Here is a 22,519-nt window from a genome sequence, read left to right as displayed (position 1 = left end):
TCCGTCGCCGTTCCGTTGTATTGCGTTTGGGGCTTAAGACTCTCTGGCCAATTTGTAACAGGTTCCAGGTGTTTTTACGAAAATGGCCATATCTTTGCGAATACCAAACGAATTCTCGATCTGCAGCCAGCATTTGTCAGCCTATTAGTTCTAGTTTCCAGGAAGAGTATAAAACATGTTGGCAGTAAACGTCAGATAAAACGACAAGCAGAAAAAAAAGCATTTTTAACATATTCTCGGAAAACCCGGAACATCTCCGGTGACAAATGGCTAGCCTGAAGTTTTGCATGGCGACACTACACAGAAGAGTTTCCGCGTCCGAAGGTCCCGATTTTGTCGAAATCGGATTATTCTACGCAAAGTTATGCTGATTTGAACTTCGATAAAATTTTGCCTATCTCAACCTTTTTGTCTATCCCCTGTAGCTATATATGTGGACGAAGAATCAGAAGGAATACATTTTGGCTGTTACGCCCTTTTCAAATGTTGGTCTATATATATTCGGATATACAACCATTTAGGGTCTGTCTCATTTGGAGAATTAAACTTGAAAGTGACAGTTCAAAAATTAAAAAATCACCCCGTTATAAGCATGGCTGGTGCTACTTAGCAATTCCAATAGGACATCGATGGAAAATGATTCGATATCTGTCAAAAGTAATCTTGCTCTGCGAGCAGGGTTATTCGATAATTATTGAAATGTCACTTTCAAGTTTAATTTCAGTTTAATTATCCAATTAAGACAGACCCTTAGAAATCAAACGCATTGCTTATTCTCAATACAATGAAAAAGAAAAATATTTAAATTTTGAACTGATCCTGGCGTTTTTCGTGAAATAAAAAAAAAGTATTTCAGGGTGACTATTTCAAATCCGGAAAAAAAGTTGAGTCTTCCAGCTATAGTCTATAAAAATAGTAATAGTTACGAAGCGTTTTATCAGGATTTCTCAGTGGGGGGCGCCTATCCTTGTATAACACAAGTGCGAAAAAACAGATATGGGGAAATTGAGGGCAAATGAGTGGCATCAGGCATATAGCCATAGCCGAATAGTTTAGGAAATAAATAGCGAGAGTTAGGCTATGTGCCTGGTGCTGGGAATTTGGTTCCATCAGCACCCGCTAAAGCCCCAAACACAATGTTAGCGGAGAAAAGAATAGCGAACACAATATACAACGGAGAACCGGATTGAGCCCGGCGACTTCATGAAAGGCCACGAACACGCTGGTTGCATGCGGTGGAATAGGACCTGGGACCCCAAACGTTCGGGGAAACTGGAGGGTGCCCAAGACTGACGATTATGGAACTCTACAATACTCCAGTCATCGGTGTATCGACTCTGTAGCTAAGCAGGTTCCAGGTAGGATGTTTAAAACCCGTAAAACATTTTGTATAATGATTTGTACATAAATATATAAAAAATATTTATAAAAATTTTAATTTCTTCTTCTGCCGAAATCAAGTTATAATGCGAATCAGACTTTGAAAAATTACAAACTTGTCAGTGTGTTTATTAGATACGGTCTGCTGTATATTTTTTAAATTTTATTCCATTTGACACACCGTGGTATATACAACTAATCGTCCAACCTCTACGATGTTTCTTTTTGTGTGGCACTTTTCCTTTTCTTCCAACCACGATTATTAGGATTTTATACAAAATCTTTTAATTACTTTGTTCTTTAGTAAAACTTGAGAATTTTTACCCACAATATTTGCGCATTGAAACGGAAAAAATGTCTCTCCTGCTCACTGTCACTTCTGGAATGGCTCCAGAGGACCAGAAACATCCGCCACTAATGTACGCAATGATTTGTAAACCGACCCGGAATACTCCAATTAAAATTTGCTAGCCAACGTGGTGATAATTGTAATTACAATTGTAGACCGAATAATACTGTATGGAGAGCGTAGCGAATAATGGACTGGAAAGGAAAACCACGGGTACCGCGGATCAGTCGACTGCACGCACGGAAAACAACAGACACAACCGGATCGACAGACAACACAGAACTGAAGAAGCAGGCACTTTCCACTCGCTCGCACTCGCGCACTTGCATCGACAGACGAGAAGCTTTCGGTCGACGAACACCGGGATGTGTGAAGGAGATGCCAGTACTCGCAAGACGTGTGAACCCGTTGGTGTGAGGAGTGACGATGCCACGAACAAAAAAAAATGACCGAAAGATAGCGGTTCTTCAACCCTTTCCTCCGCTGCCGCAAAACGGTGCATTCGAAGCACACGAATACAAGCAAAAGTGTGTATGTGAACTTGTGAAGCTTTTTCGTCCGTCAGTGAGAAGGTGTGAAACGTCAAAATAAAATAAGGTAGAGCTGTGCGTTCAAAACAAAATAAAAATCGAACATAAAACTTTGTTTGCATAATGTGCAATTGTGTAAAAATAACTTGTAATTAAAGAGAGTTTAAAATTCTTAATTTATTTACAGCTTCAAAGCTAGTCAAGTAGATATTCCATTCCTTATATAAATAATACAAAAATGATAAGTTTAATATGTGTATCAATTCGAAGGTTATCAACATCAAAGGTAATGATTTGTAGAAGCAACAGTGGTAAAATTTTGGATACAAAGTGGCAAAAATATAGATAATTACCCGTTTTCCTGTTTACGGACGAACGACATTTTCGAGAGAAATCCGATTCGTTCTAATAATTTTCCCCATTTGACTTTGCTGGCGTAAACCTACGCATCAAAATTTTCATTCGGAAAAACGTTCGAGCGTGAACAAGAATGTGCGTGAATAATTTCCAAGCATTTCCGTGAAAATTTCCTCATATGGTATTTTTTGAATCAGCAAAGTCTAAACTTACTAATAAAATTGGAGATATTTATACAATACGATGAAATGAAAAAAATACGAAAAATAATGTCCAATAAATCACATTCTACAAGTAATTCTCCCCCATTAGGCAGAATGTAAGTAGCAATTTTATAATGGATAGTGTAGGTGGTCTTTCTATCTCTACGCCAGAAATTTTGACCTACTGAATTGAGGAATAACAGATATTAAGCTGTAACACTGCAGTGGCGACGGTAGTGGGTGGGAGAAGTAGGACATGTCCTACGTATGAAAGCACCTGGTTTAAACAGCTGTAGTATTGCCCTACTCATAATTTTGTATATTATTTAAGTTAATCAGATGTTTAAGTCATAATGGAGGACGTTTCTGGGATTTGAAGAAATTAATATTTTTTTAATAAACTACTGAGCTGCCCTTCTACGCATAGTTGTCCCATATTAGTTTTTGTTGATTTTGACTTTTCACCACAGAGCAGTTTATTTTGATGTATACTTTTAGAAAACTCTAACAGATTTCGAACTTTGTTCGGAAAATCATTGAAAACAACATCAAGTCTATTTGTCCCATTGCTTAATTTCTACGCATAATTGTCTCGGGGTGATTAAATTCATCATTATGGCGGATTCTGTTATTTTATGGAGCAACACACATTGAAATAGCATATTCTGTTTAGATCTTGCAATCTTAGCCTGTTGCGCTGGTTTAATGTGGGCAATTTGTACAATACTCATTCTAAGCGATATAATCATTTAAACCACGTGGAAGGTTCACTTCCATAGATAAAGCATGTTGAGACATATGTCAATCGCAGTAGTCATTCCCGAAATCATGCATTGAACAGGGCTGATATGCGTAGAAACCATAAAACAGGTGCTTTATTTCTCGGCATAACTGTCCCGCTAAACTATTTTCATGATCGTTATCGTAAATTCTATTTGTGAGTAAAAAATAAGAATGATTTCAATGAAAATAAGTCTTCTGAATGGTTATGTGATGTAATAGTCTTATATTGCATTATGGTTATACGGCAGCAATGAAAATTAGTGTTCAATTTCAAATGCCATTTTCTCATTTGTCGTTTTTTGAATTTGGTACAAGCATGCGTAGAACGGCAGTGAGATTCCTTAAGAATTCTAAGGTAGTCCTTTTTTTTATCTAGAAGTTCTAAAAAAAATTGCAAAAAGTTATAAACAATCTTAGTGGTTTATGGAAATTCTAGCACGTCTGGATGGGTTGTTGCCAACTTGTTGGAAGTTCATCGTTTAAAAAAAATCCTGGACCGTCGGCGGGGGTGACAATGGGTCAAATGGGGGTGGAATGGGTTACTGTTTCAACTACTTAGAATGCTCTTAGAATAGATTAAATGTATCTGAGGGCAAGAAGACTAAAATATAAGCCACCTTTTTGAACGATTTTGTTATACGACCTCCAGGCTGTCGGTGAGGCCGAAGACCCATTCTCACCCCCACCCATTGGAGCTGATTTTTCGGAAATCTATAAGAACTACAAATTTAAGTCTATGTAAATCATGAACATTCCAAAAAGTGACCTTGTATGTAAGGAGTCCCGGAATCTCGAAAGAATTTATGTGCCCGCCAGAGTAAACGCGACGTGCGATGCGACGCGACTCACGTGAATTAATAACAATTATTATCAATGAACTATCAAAATGCACTGTCGCGTCACGTCGCATCGCGCCGTCGCGTTTACTCTGGCTTAACCCTTACAGTCTATAACAGTTGAAATCGTTGAAATAGTTCAGCTGGCAAAGCATCAGTGTAGTGTATAGAGGGTCCTGTATTCAGATCCCATCGAAAGAAAGAGTTCGCTCAAAAACACCATTTTGCTTTCTAAAATCGATTTAAACTTTCAACGACATTTAAACATGCATTGAAGTTGATATTGATCGACATCAAAAACTCAGTTCAAATTCCCAAAAAAAATCAAAGTTCTCGTCTAAAGGCGGTCTTGGACGTTAGAGGGATCTTTCACATGCACATAAAGTTTTCAAACTTTGTAAAATTTTCTCGTAGGTCGTTGAGAATTTATCCAATCAATTTGTGTGACATAAAATTCCTTGAAACTTGATATAGGGGAAATGACGGCTTTGGCAGGTTTTGTTCTATTATTGTCAGAGGGGTTATTGTTGACAAATTTTATGAAATTTGGCCGCAATATTCTTTGGTATGCAAAGAATGTTTAGGCCAAATTTGAGCATAATTAGTTATAGAAAACCCCCCTGACAATAATAGAACAAAACCTGCCAAAGCCGCTCTACTTGAAAACTATGAACATTTGTTCTGCAAATCATATCAAAATGTTTCTACCAAATTCGCCATCTCCCTTATTTATTAAACCTTTAAACGTTTTTGTCCCAGTCACGTTTTAAAACGTGGCCGTGCCTCTGAGTAACAGTAATATAATTTTCTGCACATATTCTATTCTAATGACACTACAATACGATGTTTAATGATTGTATACATTTATACCGATATCCAACGAGGCTAGGTTAATAACATAATGCAAGCACTTCAACGATATCCTAATATATGCTATGTTTAAGACCTAATAAGCTGATTTAGGAATAATTTATAAACCAACATTTTCAAAACATAATAATTTGATATCAAATCATTGGGGAGAAATGCTTATCTAATCTTCAGGTCAATTGCATCTTAAAGTGCATATACTCCTGTATTAATACAATTGTGATGCATCACATGTGCTAAATGTGCAATTATTATCTGAAATCTAACTGCATTGATTGTGTACCTTTTGAGAATTCTCAGTAAAATTCTGTTGGAATATCACAAATGGTGGTAATTGTTGGTGGAAAGGGAGAGAAAAGTGCAATGGGTACTGGCCAAGTTCCTCCTGGCGGTGCTAAAATGATAAGCGAGAACAATGCCTAATTTCATTTTAATCTTTTAGGGTCTGTCTCATTTGGAGAATTAAACTTAAAAGTGACAGTTCGAAAATTGAAAAATCACCCCGTTATAAGAATGGCTGGTGCTACCCAGCAATTCCAATAGGACATCGATGGAAAATGGTTCGATATCTGTCAAAAGTAATCTTGCTCTGCGAGCAGGGTTATTTGGTAATTATTGAAATGTCACTTTTAAGTTTAATTTCAGTTTAATTATCCAATTGAGACAGACCCTTAGTATCACGTTATTATTTCATGTGGAGGTCACGCATGGAACACATTTTTCAGGGTGTCAGAAGGCTGACCCATGTTCAACCAAAATAATGATATTCAGCTTGAAATTTTTAATTTTGTTGGTTATTTTAATTTTATGTCATTAAAAAATTAGGAGCTTGTTTTCAGCATCACATAATGTAAGAGAGGCCAAAAACTCTGCGTTGTATATTAGTAGCACAAACAACACAGACAACGTTGTTGTTGCTCCACATCTACAGTTCTGCCATCTTTACAAATGTTCGGCCGACAATGTCCATGTCATCCGCGAAACAAATAAATTGACTGGATCTGTTGAAAATCGTACCCCGGCTGTTACACCCGGATCTCCGCATGACACCTTCTAGCGCAATGTTGAACAACAGGCACGAAAGTCCATCACCTTGTCTTAGTCCCCGGCGCGATTCGAACGAACTGGAGTGTTCGCCCGAAATCTTCACACAGTTTTGCACACCATCCACCGTTGCTTTGATCAGTCTGGTAAGCTTCCCAGGGAAGCTGTTCTCGTCCATAATTTTCCATAGCTCTACGCGGTCTATACTGTCGTATGCCGCCTTGAAATCAACGAACAGATGGTGCGTTGGGACCTGGTATTCACGGCATTTTTGAAGGATTTGTCGTCCAGTAAAGATCTGGTCCGTTGTCGAGCGGCCGTCAACGAAGCCGGCTTGATAACTTCCCACGAACTCATTCATTAATGGTGACAGACGACGGAAGATGATCTGGGATATCACTTTGTAGGCGGCATTAAGGATGGTAATTGCTCGAAAGTTCTCACACTCCAAGTTGTCGCCTTTCTTGTAGATGGGGCATATAACCCCTTCCTTCCACTCTTCCGGTAGCTGTTCAGTTTCCCAGATTCTAACTATCAGTTTGTGCAGGCAAATGGCTAGCTTTTCCGGGCCCATCTTGATGAGCTCAGCTCCGATACCATCTTTACCAGCTGTTTTATTGGTCTTTAGCGGTTGTATGGCATCCTTAACTTCCCTCAAGGTGGGGGCTGGTTGGCTTCCATCGTCCGCTGAACTGACGTAGTCACCTCCTCCGCTGCTTTGACTTTCACTGCCTGTACTCTCAGCGCCATTCAAATGTTCCTTGAAGTGCTGCTTCCACCTTTCGATCACCACACGTTCGTCCGTCAAGATGCTCCCATCCTTATCCCAGCACATTTCGGCTCGCGACACGAAGCCTTTGCGGGATGCGTTGAGCTTCTGGTAGAGCTTGCGTGTTTCTTGAGAACGGCACAGCTGTTCCATCTCCTCGCACTCCGCTTCTTCCAGGCGGCGTTTCTTTTCCTAAAACGAACAATGGCTAATGTCTATGACATAACCGCTAAGTGGACGTAGGACTTGACTTGAGCATGCCTTTAAGATACATAATATGTCCAAATTTCTCACATCAACTATTGTGGATAAATAATCGGCGTTGCATACCATTCCTTGGCAAAATCTTCTCATCAAACCGACACAGAAATCAAATCTACCTCGAACAAGAATCATCAAAAAAAAATCAGGAAGTATCTGTCCGGTCACGAAATATTAGCCTCGACAGTGGCAACCTTCCCAGGACTGCCTGAAATAAACCACAAGTTGGCTCAGCAGGGGATGTAGACTGTATCTCAGCCCTTCCACTGAAGGGCCTTCTAATCCGTGCGATAGCGACTGGAGGAGAACATTATTTTTAACTCTTAGAGCCTTGAAAAAGGCTGTTTGCTTCGGCTAAGTGCAAAAAGTAAAAAAAACGATCTTTTCAAATAATCGCGAATTTCTAGTGATGGTATAAAAAAGACTGAATGCTCTGCGAGCGAATGCACTTTTCTTTTATACCTTATTTTGAATCTTCTCTGCTTCCCAATTGGTGGGCCAATCAGCTAGTGTCTTGTATCCCGCTTCTTTGTCAGCCAAAGCATCATCATCATCAACGCGTTCGAGAAGGGTTTCTTCTTTTTTACGCTTGTTGCTCGCTGCTGGCGTCTATTTCCTAACGGGACTTTTCGCTAGATACAGGCCAATAAGCCGGGCAAGCGAGCTTAGAATTGCAGTTCAGGTGGGAAGTACATGTTCTTTTCTGAGACAACATTGTTAGTAGTAGAAGGAAGGAAACACCCGGACATGGGATTTCGGGTGATAAGATTTAGAATTGGTAACATGGGACGATCATTCAGTCACGTTCGCTTTGTGTGCGGTCAGTAGCAAACAATGTTTATCTAGATATTTCTTGATCAATGCCAAAAAATCCAACATTTGATGAACAATCGATTGATAGTTTATTAATGTTTTAGCTGTAATCGGTGTTTTCTTTATCCAAATAAGATTATGTGAGAGATTTGGACATCTTATGAATGTTTAAAGGCATGGTCAAGCGAAGTCCTTCGTCCACTTCGCGGTTAAATCAGAAAAAATATCTACTGTTAGTTTTGACGCTATTTATGAAAATCACGCATAAAATTTTATCTCTAGAATATTGGATTTGGCACCCAAGTACAATTTCTATCCCGAAGGGTATTGAAAGCATTGATATTGGTCTCTATTATTGGCTCTCTGAAGAACCGTTTGTTTTTTGGACATACATGCTGCATCATGTGGCTTTTCTTCAGCCTGTCTCGGCTCAGCACCGATGCCGGCCGGTCTCGGCTCGACTCTGCTGCTGCTGTCGGTATCTGCTCAGCATTGCTGCTTTGTCGGGTCTGTAGGGTGGACTGCTGATGTGCTGGCTAGGTTTCGGATGATGATGGTCGCTTCGATGGTGACGAGTCGAAAAAGCGGTCGGTGCAGACTTCATTCCCTATTAAAAGTGCTGTTCAATCGATGATGCAGTTGCTTCGCTTGTCCCGGTCAGAATGAAAGGCAAAAATAGCGTTGCGCTATTTTATGGCTTCTCGGCAGACCCAGCGGCTGCTCATTCGCTGGTGTCTGCACCAATCAGAACGTGGTAATCGAATGATGCGAGAATTATGCGGTACCCATATTTATAGGTTTTCGTGAATTCAATGTTTCGCTTTGAAAACAGTTTTAGGCCTATTGAAACAAGTTTTCGGATATTATCAAGCATTAATATGAGAGGCATACTTGAAAGCTGTCGATTGAGGGGTTAACTGCAGAAATCTGTTCACTAGGGTAAAAGCTATTAACGTTTGAAATCTTTCAACACAGCGTAACGCGGCCGATTTAGAAATTTTGAAATGACACCCGGTATAGTAAAGAGAGACGTAAGTCCTACGTCAAAAAAGGCGGGTCTGCTGCCTCCGCTTCTGTCTATAAAGTTCCACGTTCTGCCGGGTACCTTGCTGCAGCGCGACCGCTCGCGCTGCGTCCTTCTCCTCCAGAATCTGTCTGCACTCTTCGTCGAACCAATCCTTCCGTCGACTTCGTTCCACATACCCGACGTTGTTCTCCGCCTCTTCCGACAACGCTGCCTCGAGATGCTGCGCGTATGCAGTGGTGACATCAGGTTGCTTCAGTCGCTCTAGGTCGTACCGCGGCGGTCGTCGGTACCGAACATTGTTGATGACGGATAGTTTTGGACGCAGTTTCACCATCACCAGATAGTGGACAGAGTCGATGTTAGCGCCACGATATGTCCTGACGTCGATAATGTCGGAGAAGTGCCGTCCATCAATCAGAACGTGGTCGATTTGTGATTCTGTCTGCAGTGGTGATCTCCAGGTGTACCGATACGGGAGGCTGTGTTGGAAGTTGGTGCTGCGAATGGCCATATTCTTGGAGGCGGCGAAATCAATAAGTCGTAGGCCGTTTTCGTTTGTCAGCCGGTGAGCGCTGAACTTCCCAATAGTCGGTCTGAACTTCTCCTCTTGGCCAACCTGAGCGTTTAAATCTTCTATGATGATTTTGAAGTCCTGGCTTGGGCAGCTGTAGGCTATGGACGTTGATTATGCTGAAGTTGAAGAACCGGCCTTTGATCCTCAACCTGCACATTTTTTCATTGATCGGCCACCACCCGATCACGCGCCTTTGCATATCGCCCATCACTATGAAAGCTGTACCCAACTCGTGTGTGTTGCCGCAGCTCTGGTAGATGGTATGATTACCTCTAAACGTTCGCACCATTGATCCCTTCCAACAAACCTGCTGGAGCGCTACGATGCCGAATCCACGGTCCTTGAGCACATCGGCGAGTATGCTTGTGCTCCCGATGAAGTTGAGAGATTTGCAGTTCCACGAACCGAGTTTCCAATCGCTAGTCCCTTTTCGTCACAGTGGTCTTCGCCTATGGATCCGGTCCGTACTCCCTTGTTGATTATTCGTTGCTTTTGTTTTTTTAAAGGCTGGCTTGCAGGGCCTGACACCAAACCCCCTAAATTTCCGGAGGACCATTCTTCCTTATTCCCGGTGGACCATGGTGCACAGTTTCACTTAGAGTCCCTCGCTGGCACTCGGACGATGATCAGCCGCCCCTAACATGGAGAACAGACGCTGTTGTTAGCATATCCTAGTATCCTAGGAGTATAGTTGTCCTGTCGTTTATTATGATGTCGTTCCCACATCTATGACGCCTTTACTTGAACAAACTATTTTATATAACGGCTGGACGGACATGTTAATAATATTCTAGTTCTTAAATCTGTATGGTGGTAGCAGTATGGTGCATTTTTGTACCTATGAGTTTTCATACTTAGCATAAGTGATCAGCACTCGTAATATAACATAATTTCGTGGGAACGCTTGGAATACATTTTTAACCCAAGTTCGACTAAAAGTGTAAAATTGAGTTGATTTATTTTAATTCAGTTTAATTATTTTTATTTTTAAGACGTCAAATGGTTAGAAAATTGTTCGCCCACCCCTCATGCTCCTTCCTTTTCTATTTCATATTACCAAACTAAAACCAACGTGAACATACTAATCCCAAATTGCACGTACCACGAATTCAAAAGTTTCCAAACAATTATAGACTCTTATCATATCAATTCCAAACTGCCTGAACATCTATCATGTCTATAAATACAGCCGTTTCTCTTCCTACAAACAACTTTCCTCTAATAAATAGGTTCCATGGAAGTCGCTAGAGCCCGGAGACGAGCCAGCCTCGGGCTGAAAGTCTCCTTAATAAAGACACAAAAAAAGTTGCTAGAGCCGGAAACGGACAATAAGTTGCTCCACACACTCCTCCTCTATCATATATTCTCTCACAAGTTTAATACCCTGAAACTGGACTGTTTCAAACCCGTTATGGGTCTGAAGCAGAGGACGAAACGCTCGAGCCTACCAGTCAGTGGATGGAAAGTGTGTGGCCCCAAATGGCCGGAGCGAATTGTAATGACAGCAGCTCTCCGTGGGTGCGTGTGCACACCACGAAGGTCTGATCAGAAGAGGCCGAGTCATGGCTTGCTGCGCACTGATCGACACGCTGAGGTGTTAATGTATAATCACACGCTGATGGTAATATACTCAAAACCCCACATTTCCCTTCTTCTCTCATTAAAAAAGGCAAAAAATCCTCTAGCATAGAAAACATTGATTTTTTTAAAGTTACTTGCGCGAGACGAAGATGAACATATTGCTTTTAAGAAACCGATGATTTCCTTTAAAAACTGAACTCCAAAATAAACTTGTATGATCATCGTGGTTTTCAATCGCAGAACAACGAAATGCAAGTCAATAGGTTGTATCATTTAAATGTTAATCTAAATTGGTATTTGATCTCACAAAAACATTTTATATTGTAGCAATAATCTAAATATCTTATTCCGTCCATTAAATTCAACCACAGACAAATAGACATAACAATCGACAAATTTCCATCGTTCACTGATTTACTGGTCGATTCAAATAATCATTAGTTGGCCAATCGATCACTCGTGGCGTGTGCATCGAATTTACTCTATTTTGACGTTTGCTCACTATCACCACGTAGTTCGTGATTAGCCCAGCTAGCTGAAGTCAACAAATGTCGTTAGTGTTTGAACGACGATGGATTTGATGAATGAATGTTCATTGTATTATGTCTGTTTGTCTGTGATTCAACTGTCAGCTTCATATATTGTAATACCAGCAAGCTGACCAAACTGTGGGACGCGACTCCCAGGAGGTCGTGGGCTGATCAATGATGGGTTGCGAAAGACAAATCTTGATTCATTCTTTTGTCCCTATTTTGTCCCACAAATCTATCACAGCCATTAGATTTGGATCTATGTAGTGAATGGAGAACAATAAATTTTGAGATCCAAACAATTCAAATCCAATCCAAATTCAATCCAATTCCAATAAAAATCCAAGCCACATTCAATCCAATTCCAATCAACATCCAATCCTAATCCAATCTAAATCCAACCCAAACCCAATCCATTCCACATTCAATCCATATCCGTTCCACATCAATTTCAAATCCACTCCAATCGAAATCTAATCCAAATCCAATCTAAATCCGTTCCAAATCCAATCAAATGCATTTCTAATCCAAATCTAAATCAAATCCAATCCAAATCCAGTCCAAATCCAATCCAAATCTAACCAAAATCTAATCCAAATCCAATCCATATCCAATTCAAATCCATTCCAATCAAATCCAAACGAAATCTAATCCAAATCCGTTCGAATTCCAAATCGTTTCCAACCCATTCAAATTAATATAATGATGGGATATGAAGCAATTCATAATGGTTTGGAGGGTCGCATGTACAAGTAGTTTGGGAATATCTGGCCTAGAATATGATATTTATCTAAAATTTCGCAGAGATATACTTAAATAGGATAGCATAAGCATATACATAAATTTTAGACTTATGTTAACCAGTACTATTAGCCAATAACTCCAAACTTATGACTTTGTGAATGCTGGCAACGTTTTTTGAGCTTCGTGAATGTTGGATATCTTATCCAACGGGTAATTCCCCTGCGACTACTAAGTCAGTAAATTCCAAGATAAACTTCAAGATAATATATTAAGCCTTCCAAACAACTTTGTAATATATTAAGCCTTCCAAACAACTTGATAGATCTCCATATCTCTCAGATTTCGATAGAACTAGCTTAACTGGTAGTCTCATGTATACTAAAGTCGCTAAGTTATACATTTCAAACTAAATTTATTTTAACCAAAATAAATGCTTCCATGACCCACCTAGGGATTTTCTAGATTGTCAATTTTTTTCTCAGACGTCTTCCAGACACGCCTTGACGTATTCGCTTTGACGCAGCTGCGCTGTTGCCATCTAGCGGCGACGGACGTGTGCGTGAAATCACTGTTTTTCAACATGGTGAAGTATAGGAAGTATATTTTAAAATGCTTTTAAAATGTTATTAACAGTGATATGTTGAAAACTTTTAAATACGTTAGGTTAGAATTTTGAAAAACTACATGTTAGGCTCCTTATCTACACATGTTTTTTTAATCAAAATATTTCAACTTTTGTGTTACCTATATAAAAGTAAATTGAATTTCTAACCCAAAAAAGTGAACAATTTTAGGCTAAAATGTATTTTAACGCTTTAATAAGCATTTTAAAATTGACGTCCTATATCCCTTGCTGGATGAAATAAAAAAGCATCAGCCGATCCCCATTTTGTTTTCTCGCTTTCGTCAAGGCCAATTGCAAACCACAAACCATCGGTCTCACATGCTTTGTGATTTTCAAACCACAATCCATTTTCCAGCGGTCTTTTAGACGCGCTTTGTGGTTTTCCAAACCACAAACCATTTTCCAGCTCTTCCAGGCGCTTTGTGATTTTCCAAACCACAATCCATTTTCCTGCGGTCTTCTAGACGCGCTTTGAGATTTTCCAAACCACAATCCATTTTCCAGCGGTCTTCTAGAAGCGCTTTGAGATTTTCCAAACCACAATCCATTTTCCAGCGGTCTTCTAGACACGCTTTGTGATTTTCCAAACCAAACACAGAGGTTACCGAACATACCCGACTGCAGATAAGCGAGGGTATGGGGCATTCTGGGAACATATTATCTACCAGATAGCAAATTGTTTTATACTGCTGCCATTCATCGCATCAATTCCAGATATGCCTCCAACCGAAGCCGGACCAGCGCCAGGCGGAACTGATGGCTCGCAGTCTCCCGAAGCGGTTACCCCTGAAAGGTGTCCGAGACATCGTGGTGGTTTCATCGGGGAAGGGAGGCGTCGGTAAGACTACCACGGCAGTCAATCTGGCCGTCACATTGTCCTCGATGGGTAAAAACGTGGGCATTCTGGATGGCGACATTTTCGGGCCGTCGGTCCCACTGATGATGAATGTGTCGGAAGTTCCGCTGGTGGACGAGCGCAATATGATGGTTCCACCAGTCAATTTTGGCGTCAAATGGTAAGTTTTTGGAGCGCGTGCTTTTTTGATTACATAGATTTGATATTATTTTAGCATGTCAATGGGATTATTAGTGGAGACTGGGCCCGTGGTTTGGAGGGGTCCACTGGTGATGTCAGCCATTCAGAGACTACTCAAGGGTTCTGTTTGGGGCCCGCTGGATATACTCGTGGTCGATACTCCGCCAGGTACGGGTGATGTTCATTTGTCGCTGAGCCAACATGTTCCTCTGTCGGGTATCTTGCTGGTTAGCAGCCCACAGAAAGCTGCTCTGGAAGTGACCCGGAAGGGCGCCGAAATGTATAGATCTTTGAAGGTGCCGCTGATTGGACTGGTGGAGAACATGAGTTATGTTGTTTGTGATAAATGCGAGAACCGGATTGAACTGGCAGAAAATTCCACTAAAGAACTGGTAGATCAGCTGGACATAAAAGTGCTGGAATGCATCCCAATTGAAAAAGAAGTAATGCAGTGTGGAGATTCGGGGACACCTTTATGCTTGAAATATCCTGAATCGCAATTTGCTAAAGCATACCGAAGTATTGGCCAAAAAGTGATAGATTTTCTAGAAAATAAACGAGCGACTGATATTTAACAAATGAAAAAAAAAAACTTATTTAATTCTTCTTTTTCTTCAACTTTTTCATTTTAATAGCAGCTTTGTGGTAGGCCTTCTTTTTACGTTTTTCAAGTGCCTCTGCATATTTCCTTTTGTTGTACTTCTGGAATTTAGCATCTTCCAGGAGCTCGTCCACAAGAGTTTTCGTTTTGGTCTTCTTGATTCCTCGCTCATTATAGTAATCAAGGGGCGATGGGACTACCTTGCCAATCTAGAATTGTTGAAAATATTTTCAATATCGAATTAAGATTTGTTGACACTGGCAAAATAATTTAGTATTGTTTTACCAAACAGAATAAACAACAATCAATATGAACATCCATGCTTACCTGGAAATACTTTGGGAGGGTCTTCGACTCGCTGCGCTTGTAGAAGTGTTTAGGATCCAAAACCGCTCTCATCCGAATCAGTTCGAGTTCGTTTTTCACCTCTTTAGTCATTTCCTGAGCCGGAAGGTTGAACCAGTTTTTGCCCTTTGTTTTTGACCGCTCTTTCTGGAAAATGTGAAATATGCGTTTACTGACTAATTTTCCTAACCATAATATCTCTGACTAAGCACACTTATTTTACATCAGATTACTAAAGAGGCATCATTTGACGCGAATGGCCAACCTATTCGTAACCCGATTCCAAGAAAACTCCCTTTGGAATTGATCTCTGTGAGGAATGAATTCATGCGATGAAGACTTAGAATCTCAACAGTTCAACACCAAAAATACTTTCTTTCCTCATCATGTTTTCTGCGTTGCAACATTTTTCTAGAACAGTCCGTTGTATAAAGTTTTTAAACCTTTATCCAGCAAATCACCAGAAAGCTGTGCAACAAGAAAACACATTTCAATGTCCCGCTGGCCTTACAATGGAACCCATGGTCTTGAGGTACAACATCCCATTAAGATTACAGCGGGAGGGAACAGAATCGGGTTGAGTCAATCGAATAAGCCGACAAACATTTCGGGTCTTTATCAGTTGCCGAAAATCATCATGGTGGATGCGATATGATTCTGTTTTATTGCTCAACAATCAAGTCATTGAATTTTGCATTCGATAGCGTAACAAAATATGTCCAAAAAATTAAATTCAAATACTGATTGACCGAGACAGAAGTCACTGACAGCCCTGTATGATTTACCCACAAAATCCCTTTCCTATACTTGCCTTGTTTAACTCCTTAATTTTCCGGTCGGTCATCGAAAGAACAGCCAAATTTTCTTGCTTCTCAATGGCCGGTGTCATGACGGCGGATTTCATTTCTTGGTTCACATTGGTGACGGCAAGTTCTTTTACCGCGTTTCCTTTCGTGTAGCGAGCCTCCTTCGGAACATATTTATTAATAAATGTAGGACCACTGGACGCTATGTTTGTGATCGAATTATCATTCTCCAAAATTTCGAATATATCCCGACTTGGAGGAGGAAGTCCTAGTTGGGAAAATATTGAAAAAAACAGGTGGAAACGGCAGCAAATTTAAAATTTTGTTTTTCCTTACCTCCATAATCCTCGTCGTCATCATCATCCTCACTGTCTGACTGCTGCTGTTTCTGTAAATTGGAACTGGCCAAAATAGTGCGACTATTGCTGGGTAATAATATCGGTCGCGAAACGTTAGAAGTATTTCCGGAATCACCCGTTGTATCGATGGTAAAGAGATCCATATTCAGAGACAGGCAGATTTGTTTTGCAAAATACGCGTGGTTTCGTTCTGAACCTGGCCTGATTTGACTCTGCGACTGAGGAGAGAAGGGAATAATTCGCAAAGGTGATGCCTCTGCTCACTCTAATGTGCTTGAAACGCGTGAAACATGACCGCCGATCATCTTTCCTTGTCCCTCCACAGTAAAACCCTATAAGGAACTGTCAGATTATTCGTGAAGAATTTACCTTCGTAGTTTTCGCCACATGAGTAAAGAGATGAAACAATCGGTGGTAACCACTTGAAAGAGATGCGAGATATTTTTGGTAACGCACACGGTAAAACAAAACGCTATTTTCTCGCGTAACATTTGAAAACGCCTACAGCCAAAATCGATGTGCTTTACTACGCAGAAAAAAATTCCGAAAAAAATTGCACCCACGATCAGGGTTTGCAGAAATCGCTCTCAATAGATAACGAACAACGATAATACTAAAGACACACTGGTGGTACAAGGACCGTGGTATACCACGGTTATGTACCCTAGTACATATTGTACCATGGTTTTCCACGTTGTACCAGCATGGTACAAGGTGACACACCTGTGGTACAACTTGTACCATGGTACGAATACCATCAGTGTGTCATTAGTATAAAAGAGAGGCAAAAACTGTTCCGAATCATAACAAGCCATGATAACAAATTTATCAAACTTGTATACACTTGCGAAGACTACGCGCAGCAGCTGGAAATGGCACTCCCAACGGAAGAGCAGCTAGGCGCAGCATCTCTTGAAGATGGCTGGAGAGATATTCGATCCGCCATTGGATGCACCGCAACCGCTGCACTAGGCACGGTGGCTCCGGATCAGAGAAACGACTGGTATGACGGCGAATGTGAGCAGTTAGTTGAGGAGAAGAATGCAGCATGGGCGAGATTGCTGCAACACCGCACGAGGGCGAACGAGGCACGATACAAACGGGCGCGGAACAGACAAAACTCGATTTTCCGGAGGAAAAAGCGCCAGCAGGAAGATCGAGACCGTGAAGAGACGGAGGGACTGTATCGCGCTAATAACGCACGAAAGTTCTATGAGAAGTTGAACCGTTCACGTAAGGGCCACGTGCCACAGCCCGATATGTGTAAGGACATAAACGGGAACCTTCTTACGAACGAGCGTGAGGTGATCCAAAGGTGGCGGTAGCACTACGAAGAGCACCTGAATGGCGATATGGCGGACAACGGTGGCGGTATGGTAATGAACCTAGGAGCACGCGCGCAGGACATACGACTTCCGGCTCCGAATCTCCAGGAAATCCAGGAGGAGATCGGCCGGCTGAAAAACAACAAAGCCCCTGGAGTTGACCAACTACCAGGAGAGCTGTTTAAACACGGTGGTGAAGCACTGGCTAGAGCGCTGCATTGGGTGATTACCAAGGTTTGGGAGGATGAGGTTCTGCCGCAGGAGTGGATGGAAGGTGTCGTGTGTCCCATCCAGTGTTGTAAAATGTCATTTGCATTTGTTTGTATATTTTTTCCAGAACTTTTTCCAGAAGATAGTTATTAGTTCATGATGTATGACGATTTATAGCGCTTAAATGTGCCTTCAACTTTGTCTAACAAGACATTGCCGTAAATATGTAATCTGGGGCGTGGGAGGCAAAATGTCATTCAAATGACATTATGTCAAATGACACGTGACATTTTGGAGAGTTTTCACTCTCCAGCCTAAGATGTTATATTGAGAGCAATGTACCCTTGGACAAAAATATAGCCCTACTCAAGCGTTATGAGTACATCTAAAAATATGCAATAAATTTGGCTTCTAAAGAAAGTTATGAACAAATTAGGCCGGTCGCAATGCTGTTGGGTTTTGTATGGCGTGTTTGGAAATCAAACTAGAACTGAAACTAGCAGTTCGCAACGCAGAGTTGCAGTTTTATTTTTCGAGCACTTTTTGAAACTGATTTGCAACTGCTCGACTGGTTTGTTGCAAATAAAACCTGATTTGAAACTTGAATGAAACTGAGTTTCAAATTTATTTAATTGTGTTTGTTTGTTTGAGATGATGGACAAACTCATTGTTGTTCGTATGCGAGGTAAAAACTACCGCGAAAAATGTTAGTTTGTTTTATTTTGGTTTTATGAAAAAATAGAACCAAGTTGCATTTCGTTTACAACTCTGCGTTGCGGGCACCAAGTTGTAGTTCTATTTTGACAGTTATAAATTTTATAACATCAAGCAGTACCAAACTGAAACTGCAACTTCAGCATTGGGACCGGCCTTAGTCAAATGACATGCAGATGACATTTTACAAGCCTGGTCCCATCTACAAAAAGGGCGATAAGCTGGATTGTAGCAACTACCGCGCAATCACATTGCTGAACGCCGCCTACAAGGTACTCTCTCAAATTTTATGTCGTCGACTAACACCAATTGCAAGAGAGTTCGTGGGGCAGTACCAGGCGGGATTTATGGGTGAACGCTCTACCTCAGACCAGGTGTTCGCCATACGTCAGGTATTGCAGAAATGCCGCGAATACAACGTGCCCACACATCATCTATTTATCGACTTCAAAGCCGCATATGATACAATCGATCGAGACCAGCTATGGCAGCTAATGCACGAAAACGGATTTCCGGATAAACTGATACGGTTGATCAAGGCGACGATGGATCGGGTGATGTGCGTAGTTCGAGTTTCAGGGCATTCTCGAGTCCCTTCGAAACCCGCAGAGGGTTACAGCAAGGTGATGGTCTTTCGTGTCTGCTATTCAACATCGCTTTGGAGGAGTAATACGAAGGGCAGGGATTGACACGAGTGGTACGATTTTCACGAAGTCCGTCCAGTTATTTGGTTTCGCCGACGACATTGATATCATGGCACGTAACTTTGAGAGGATGGAGGAAGCCTACATCAGACTGAAAAGCGAAGCTAAACGGATTGGACTAGTCATCAACACGTCGAAGACGAAGTACATGGTAGGAAGAGGCTCAAGAGAGGTCAATGTGAGCCACCCACCACGAGTTTCTATCGGTGGTGACGAAATCGAGGTGGTTGAAGAATTCGTGTACTTGGGCTCACTGGTGACCGCCGATAACGATACCAGCAGAGAAATTCGGAGGCGCATAGTGGCTGGAAATCGTACGTACTTTGGACTCCGCAAGACGCTCCGATCGAATAGAGTTCGCCGCCGTACCAAACTGACTATCTTCTTCTTCTTATTGGCATTACATCCCCACACTGGGACAGAGCCGCCTCGCAGCTTAGTGTTCATTAAGCACTTCCACCAAGGGGTAAACCACTCGGCACACTTCCAGAATTACTAATTGTGCCCACTGTGCCGTATACTGTGCCGAAATGTGCCGAAACAAAAAAAGATGTTATTTTGGCTGCACTGGTTTTTATGATTATATGGCATCTCGGAAACAGCTGTTTGTTTGTTTTTATGAAAAAAATGTGGTGATTTTCTAAAGAAGTGGGAAAAAATTTCTTTCCGGAAAAACTATATTTGGAGCTATATTTGGAGCGCGCTAATACTGAACATTGGATTGGAAAGACGGGAAAGATAGACAAAAACCCAATCATAATAAACGATGTGTTCTCGGCCAAGAAAAAGCCAAGGATCCAGGCCGCATACAAGGGACAAATATAATGCATCTTCCCAGAACAAATCAGTTCCAGCCCTTAGCTAAACCTACTCGGATAAGACGGTGTCCAATGCTGTTGTGATAGTGCCTTCTTGTTGCAATGACTCACAGCTGCAGGATACCAAGGATGCTGGTACCATCCTCGGATTAAACGTAATACGTATCATCAACAAAGCGATGGCCGCTGCAAATCCCTACGGTGTAGATGAGAAGGCCGATGTTGAAATCAACGTTTATCATGGCACCTATGATGTATTGAACTATCAATCATGTTCATCGATGATGGAAATTGGCAAGTCCATCTTGTCGGTGAGAAGACGACCAATTAGACCCTTCACCTAGAAATTCAAGCGTGGCAAGTCCCTGCGCAGTGAATGTTCGAGTATGTTGAGGAATCTCCGATTGTAGACTTGACCAATATTGTTGTTTAGCAGCTCGCCCAGTTACAAGAATGAGTCGAACATGGAACCATGACGATGGGGACTTCATGAGAAGACATATTCGAATTCTTCTAAGCGGAACTTTATAACATTTAGAAAGGCTTAGGTTTTATAAGAATTTATTTTTAAATAAAGCGAATCAAATTATCTTAATCGTTGAAATGAAAGGGTAACTAGTAGTAGCATGTATAACCCGATGATTCGTTTGACTGTCTCTATGATACTCTATGCCTAGGAATGTTGATAAAATTTTGAAATCGAAAATGTTATTACGGTACGCAAAAAAACAATTTCCAACCTCCCACATCACACTTTTTGTATGAAACCTCTTAACATGCATGGATCGTCGCTTTATAGTATTGATCTTATTTACAGGATAAGATGATCCTGCGAGAAAGGTTGAGCTGTAATATAGAAAAGCCATATATTCGTTTTTGTTTCTGATTCTTACCTAATTGCATGATTATAATTTGGATAGTGTGGTACGATCTGATATGACCCTTAATAAAACCTCTTCCCACTCTCCACTATAATAATAGTGTTCCAACCTTAAACTCCTCCACTTTATAGGGCTTCAGGGGCAATTGACTATTTATGAACCATTATCCTACTGCAGACATCGTTAGCATTAAATACCCTTTAACAACATTTCATGATTAGTTACTAAATTTACATTAAGAATTCGCCTTGGAACCCAACAAAACGAATACATACGCAGGGGTCGATGCTCACGTAGCGTCTATTGCATGTGGTTTTAACAAAGACTCAGATGTACATCGGGAGAAAGTAGTAATTAATAGTCTTTAGAAGTCGGTCATACGTGCCCCCAATCAAGAATTCGTTTCTGTAGTGAACATATGTACTCGTGTACTGTACTCGACTAGCTAACAGTTAAATTAGAACATTAGAATAAACATGAACTGATACGGTGACCCGTGGTGGTCATGATGGAAGGATTAATCAAGCAATATGCATGGACTGATACGTACTGATGTGATCCGTACGGAGTCTCGTTAAGTCACCTATCGATCACTTCCGAAATTGTCGAAACACCCACGTGAAATAACATTATCTGACGATCGGGAATTGCAGATTCCAAAGGAACAAATCGAACATCACCACCATAAAGCCCCGAACGCAATAAAACGGATCAACGACTGGAACGGCAGATCATGACATCCCATATATCTGCTGTCAAATCTCGCCGTTCCGTTTTATCGTGTTCGGGGCTTTATGGTGATTTGTGTTGTGTTATTTTCTTTCCTTTATAATCTACAGTTTTCTAATTCTTGGAACGGATACTTTGTACGGGTGTGTCATAAGCGTCATGAATGATCGATAAAAGTTCAGAGAAAACGTCACCAATATGACCAACAAAGGGATGAGAACTGTGCAGTGTGCATATGAATTGAGGTCGCTGAATTTGAACCAGCAGAGGATGGTGATCTTAGTATTAGCCAAAGTATTATATGATAAGTATAAGGATTAGAAAAATATATTAAGCTCTTTTAGTGGAATGTATTAAACCGTCTAAGACGAATTAAGTACTGTCCAGTCAAGTCGAGTCAAGTACAAGACACTGAAGACGACCACACAGTTGTGGTCGAAATACGTATCTGCAAAGATTACGAAAATTAACTAGTGGAATTAAATGGACAGTACTTAATTCGTCTTAGACGGTTTTATAAGGATTAACCTAAGGAGAGTTAGCAATGCCCACGCAGTCTCAATGTACCAGTAAAGCAGCTCAAGGGGAGCTTCGTTTACAATTGAGTTACAATTGTCTTTCCTGAGGGCAATCATGTGGACAGTAATCTGGAATAGCGCTGTACTCGTCTAGTAAGTTGGCAAGCATAACAGCAATATGGACTTTATACAGGATG

The 22,519-nt window shown here is 41.0% G+C and overlaps 3 protein-coding genes across 16 annotated transcripts in view; 1 reads left to right on the top strand and 2 right to left on the bottom strand.

Moving 5' to 3' along the window:
- LOC134213161 (serine/threonine-protein kinase GL21140) overlaps positions 1 to 2,024 on the bottom strand; it is an 89,361-nt gene extending 87,337 nt beyond the window's left edge. For 3 of the 14 annotated variants that reach the window (XM_062691830.1, XM_062691828.1, XM_062691831.1), the window contains exon 1: positions 1,589 to 2,018. The gene's annotated coding sequence lies outside the window, so the exon portion shown is untranslated. Of the gene's footprint in view, positions 1 to 1,588 lie in introns of all 14 variants that reach the window. The other 11 variants (XM_062691829.1, XM_062691833.1, XM_062691835.1 and 8 more) reach the window with 7 other exon arrangements.
- Positions 2,025 to 2,333: 309 nt separating this feature from the next.
- Positions 2,334 to 14,887, top strand: LOC134213163 (iron-sulfur protein NUBPL). The gene is made up of 3 exons (XM_062691843.1): positions 2,334 to 2,545; positions 13,991 to 14,292; positions 14,347 to 14,887. The coding sequence occupies exons 1-3, from the start codon at positions 2,498 to 2,500 to the stop codon at positions 14,885 to 14,887; spliced, it is 891 nt and encodes a 296-aa protein (XP_062547827.1). The 5' UTR covers positions 2,334 to 2,497.
- LOC134213164 (deoxynucleotidyltransferase terminal-interacting protein 2) lies at positions 14,878 to 16,675 on the bottom strand. Its single transcript, XM_062691844.1, has 4 exons — positions 16,401 to 16,675; positions 16,070 to 16,332; positions 15,241 to 15,405; positions 14,878 to 15,122 (listed from the first exon to the last, which is right to left on the bottom strand). The coding sequence occupies exons 1-4, from the start codon at positions 16,564 to 16,566 to the stop codon at positions 14,910 to 14,912; spliced, it is 807 nt and encodes a 268-aa protein (XP_062547828.1). The 5' UTR covers positions 16,567 to 16,675; the 3' UTR covers positions 14,878 to 14,909.
- Between the last annotated feature and the right edge of the window lie 5,844 nt (positions 16,676 to 22,519).

The sequence above is a fragment of the Armigeres subalbatus genome, chromosome 2 (genome assembly GCF_024139115.2).
Source record: "Armigeres subalbatus isolate Guangzhou_Male chromosome 2, GZ_Asu_2, whole genome shotgun sequence".
NCBI classification, from domain to species: Eukaryota; Metazoa; Arthropoda; class Insecta; order Diptera; family Culicidae; genus Armigeres; species Armigeres subalbatus.
This window is presented reverse-complemented; position numbering and strand designations above follow the sequence as displayed.

What these genes read in the sequence shown, in the direction of transcription:
- LOC134213164 (XM_062691844.1), bottom strand. Translation starts at nt 16,566, where the DNA reads ATGGATCTCTTTACCATCGATACAACGGGTGATTCCGGAAATACTTCT. An exon ending in TGACGACGAGGATTATGGAG is followed by an intron (nt 16,333 to 16,400) that starts GTAAGGAAAAAC and finishes TTTCCCAACTAG; the next exon opens with GACTTCCTCCTCCAAGTCGG. An exon ending in AAATTAAGGAGTTAAACAAG is followed by an intron (nt 15,406 to 16,069) that starts GCAAGTATAGGA and finishes CACATTTTCCAG; the next exon opens with AAAGAGCGGTCAAAAACAAA.
- LOC134213163 (XM_062691843.1), top strand. Translation starts at nt 2,498, where the DNA reads ATGATAAGTTTAATATGTGTATCAATTCGAAGGTTATCAACATCAAAG. An exon ending in GAAGGTTATCAACATCAAAG is followed by an intron (nt 2,546 to 13,990) that starts GTAATGATTTGT and finishes CATCAATTCCAG; the next exon opens with ATATGCCTCCAACCGAAGCC. An exon ending in GTCAATTTTGGCGTCAAATG is followed by an intron (nt 14,293 to 14,346) that starts GTAAGTTTTTGG and finishes ATATTATTTTAG; the next exon opens with CATGTCAATGGGATTATTAG.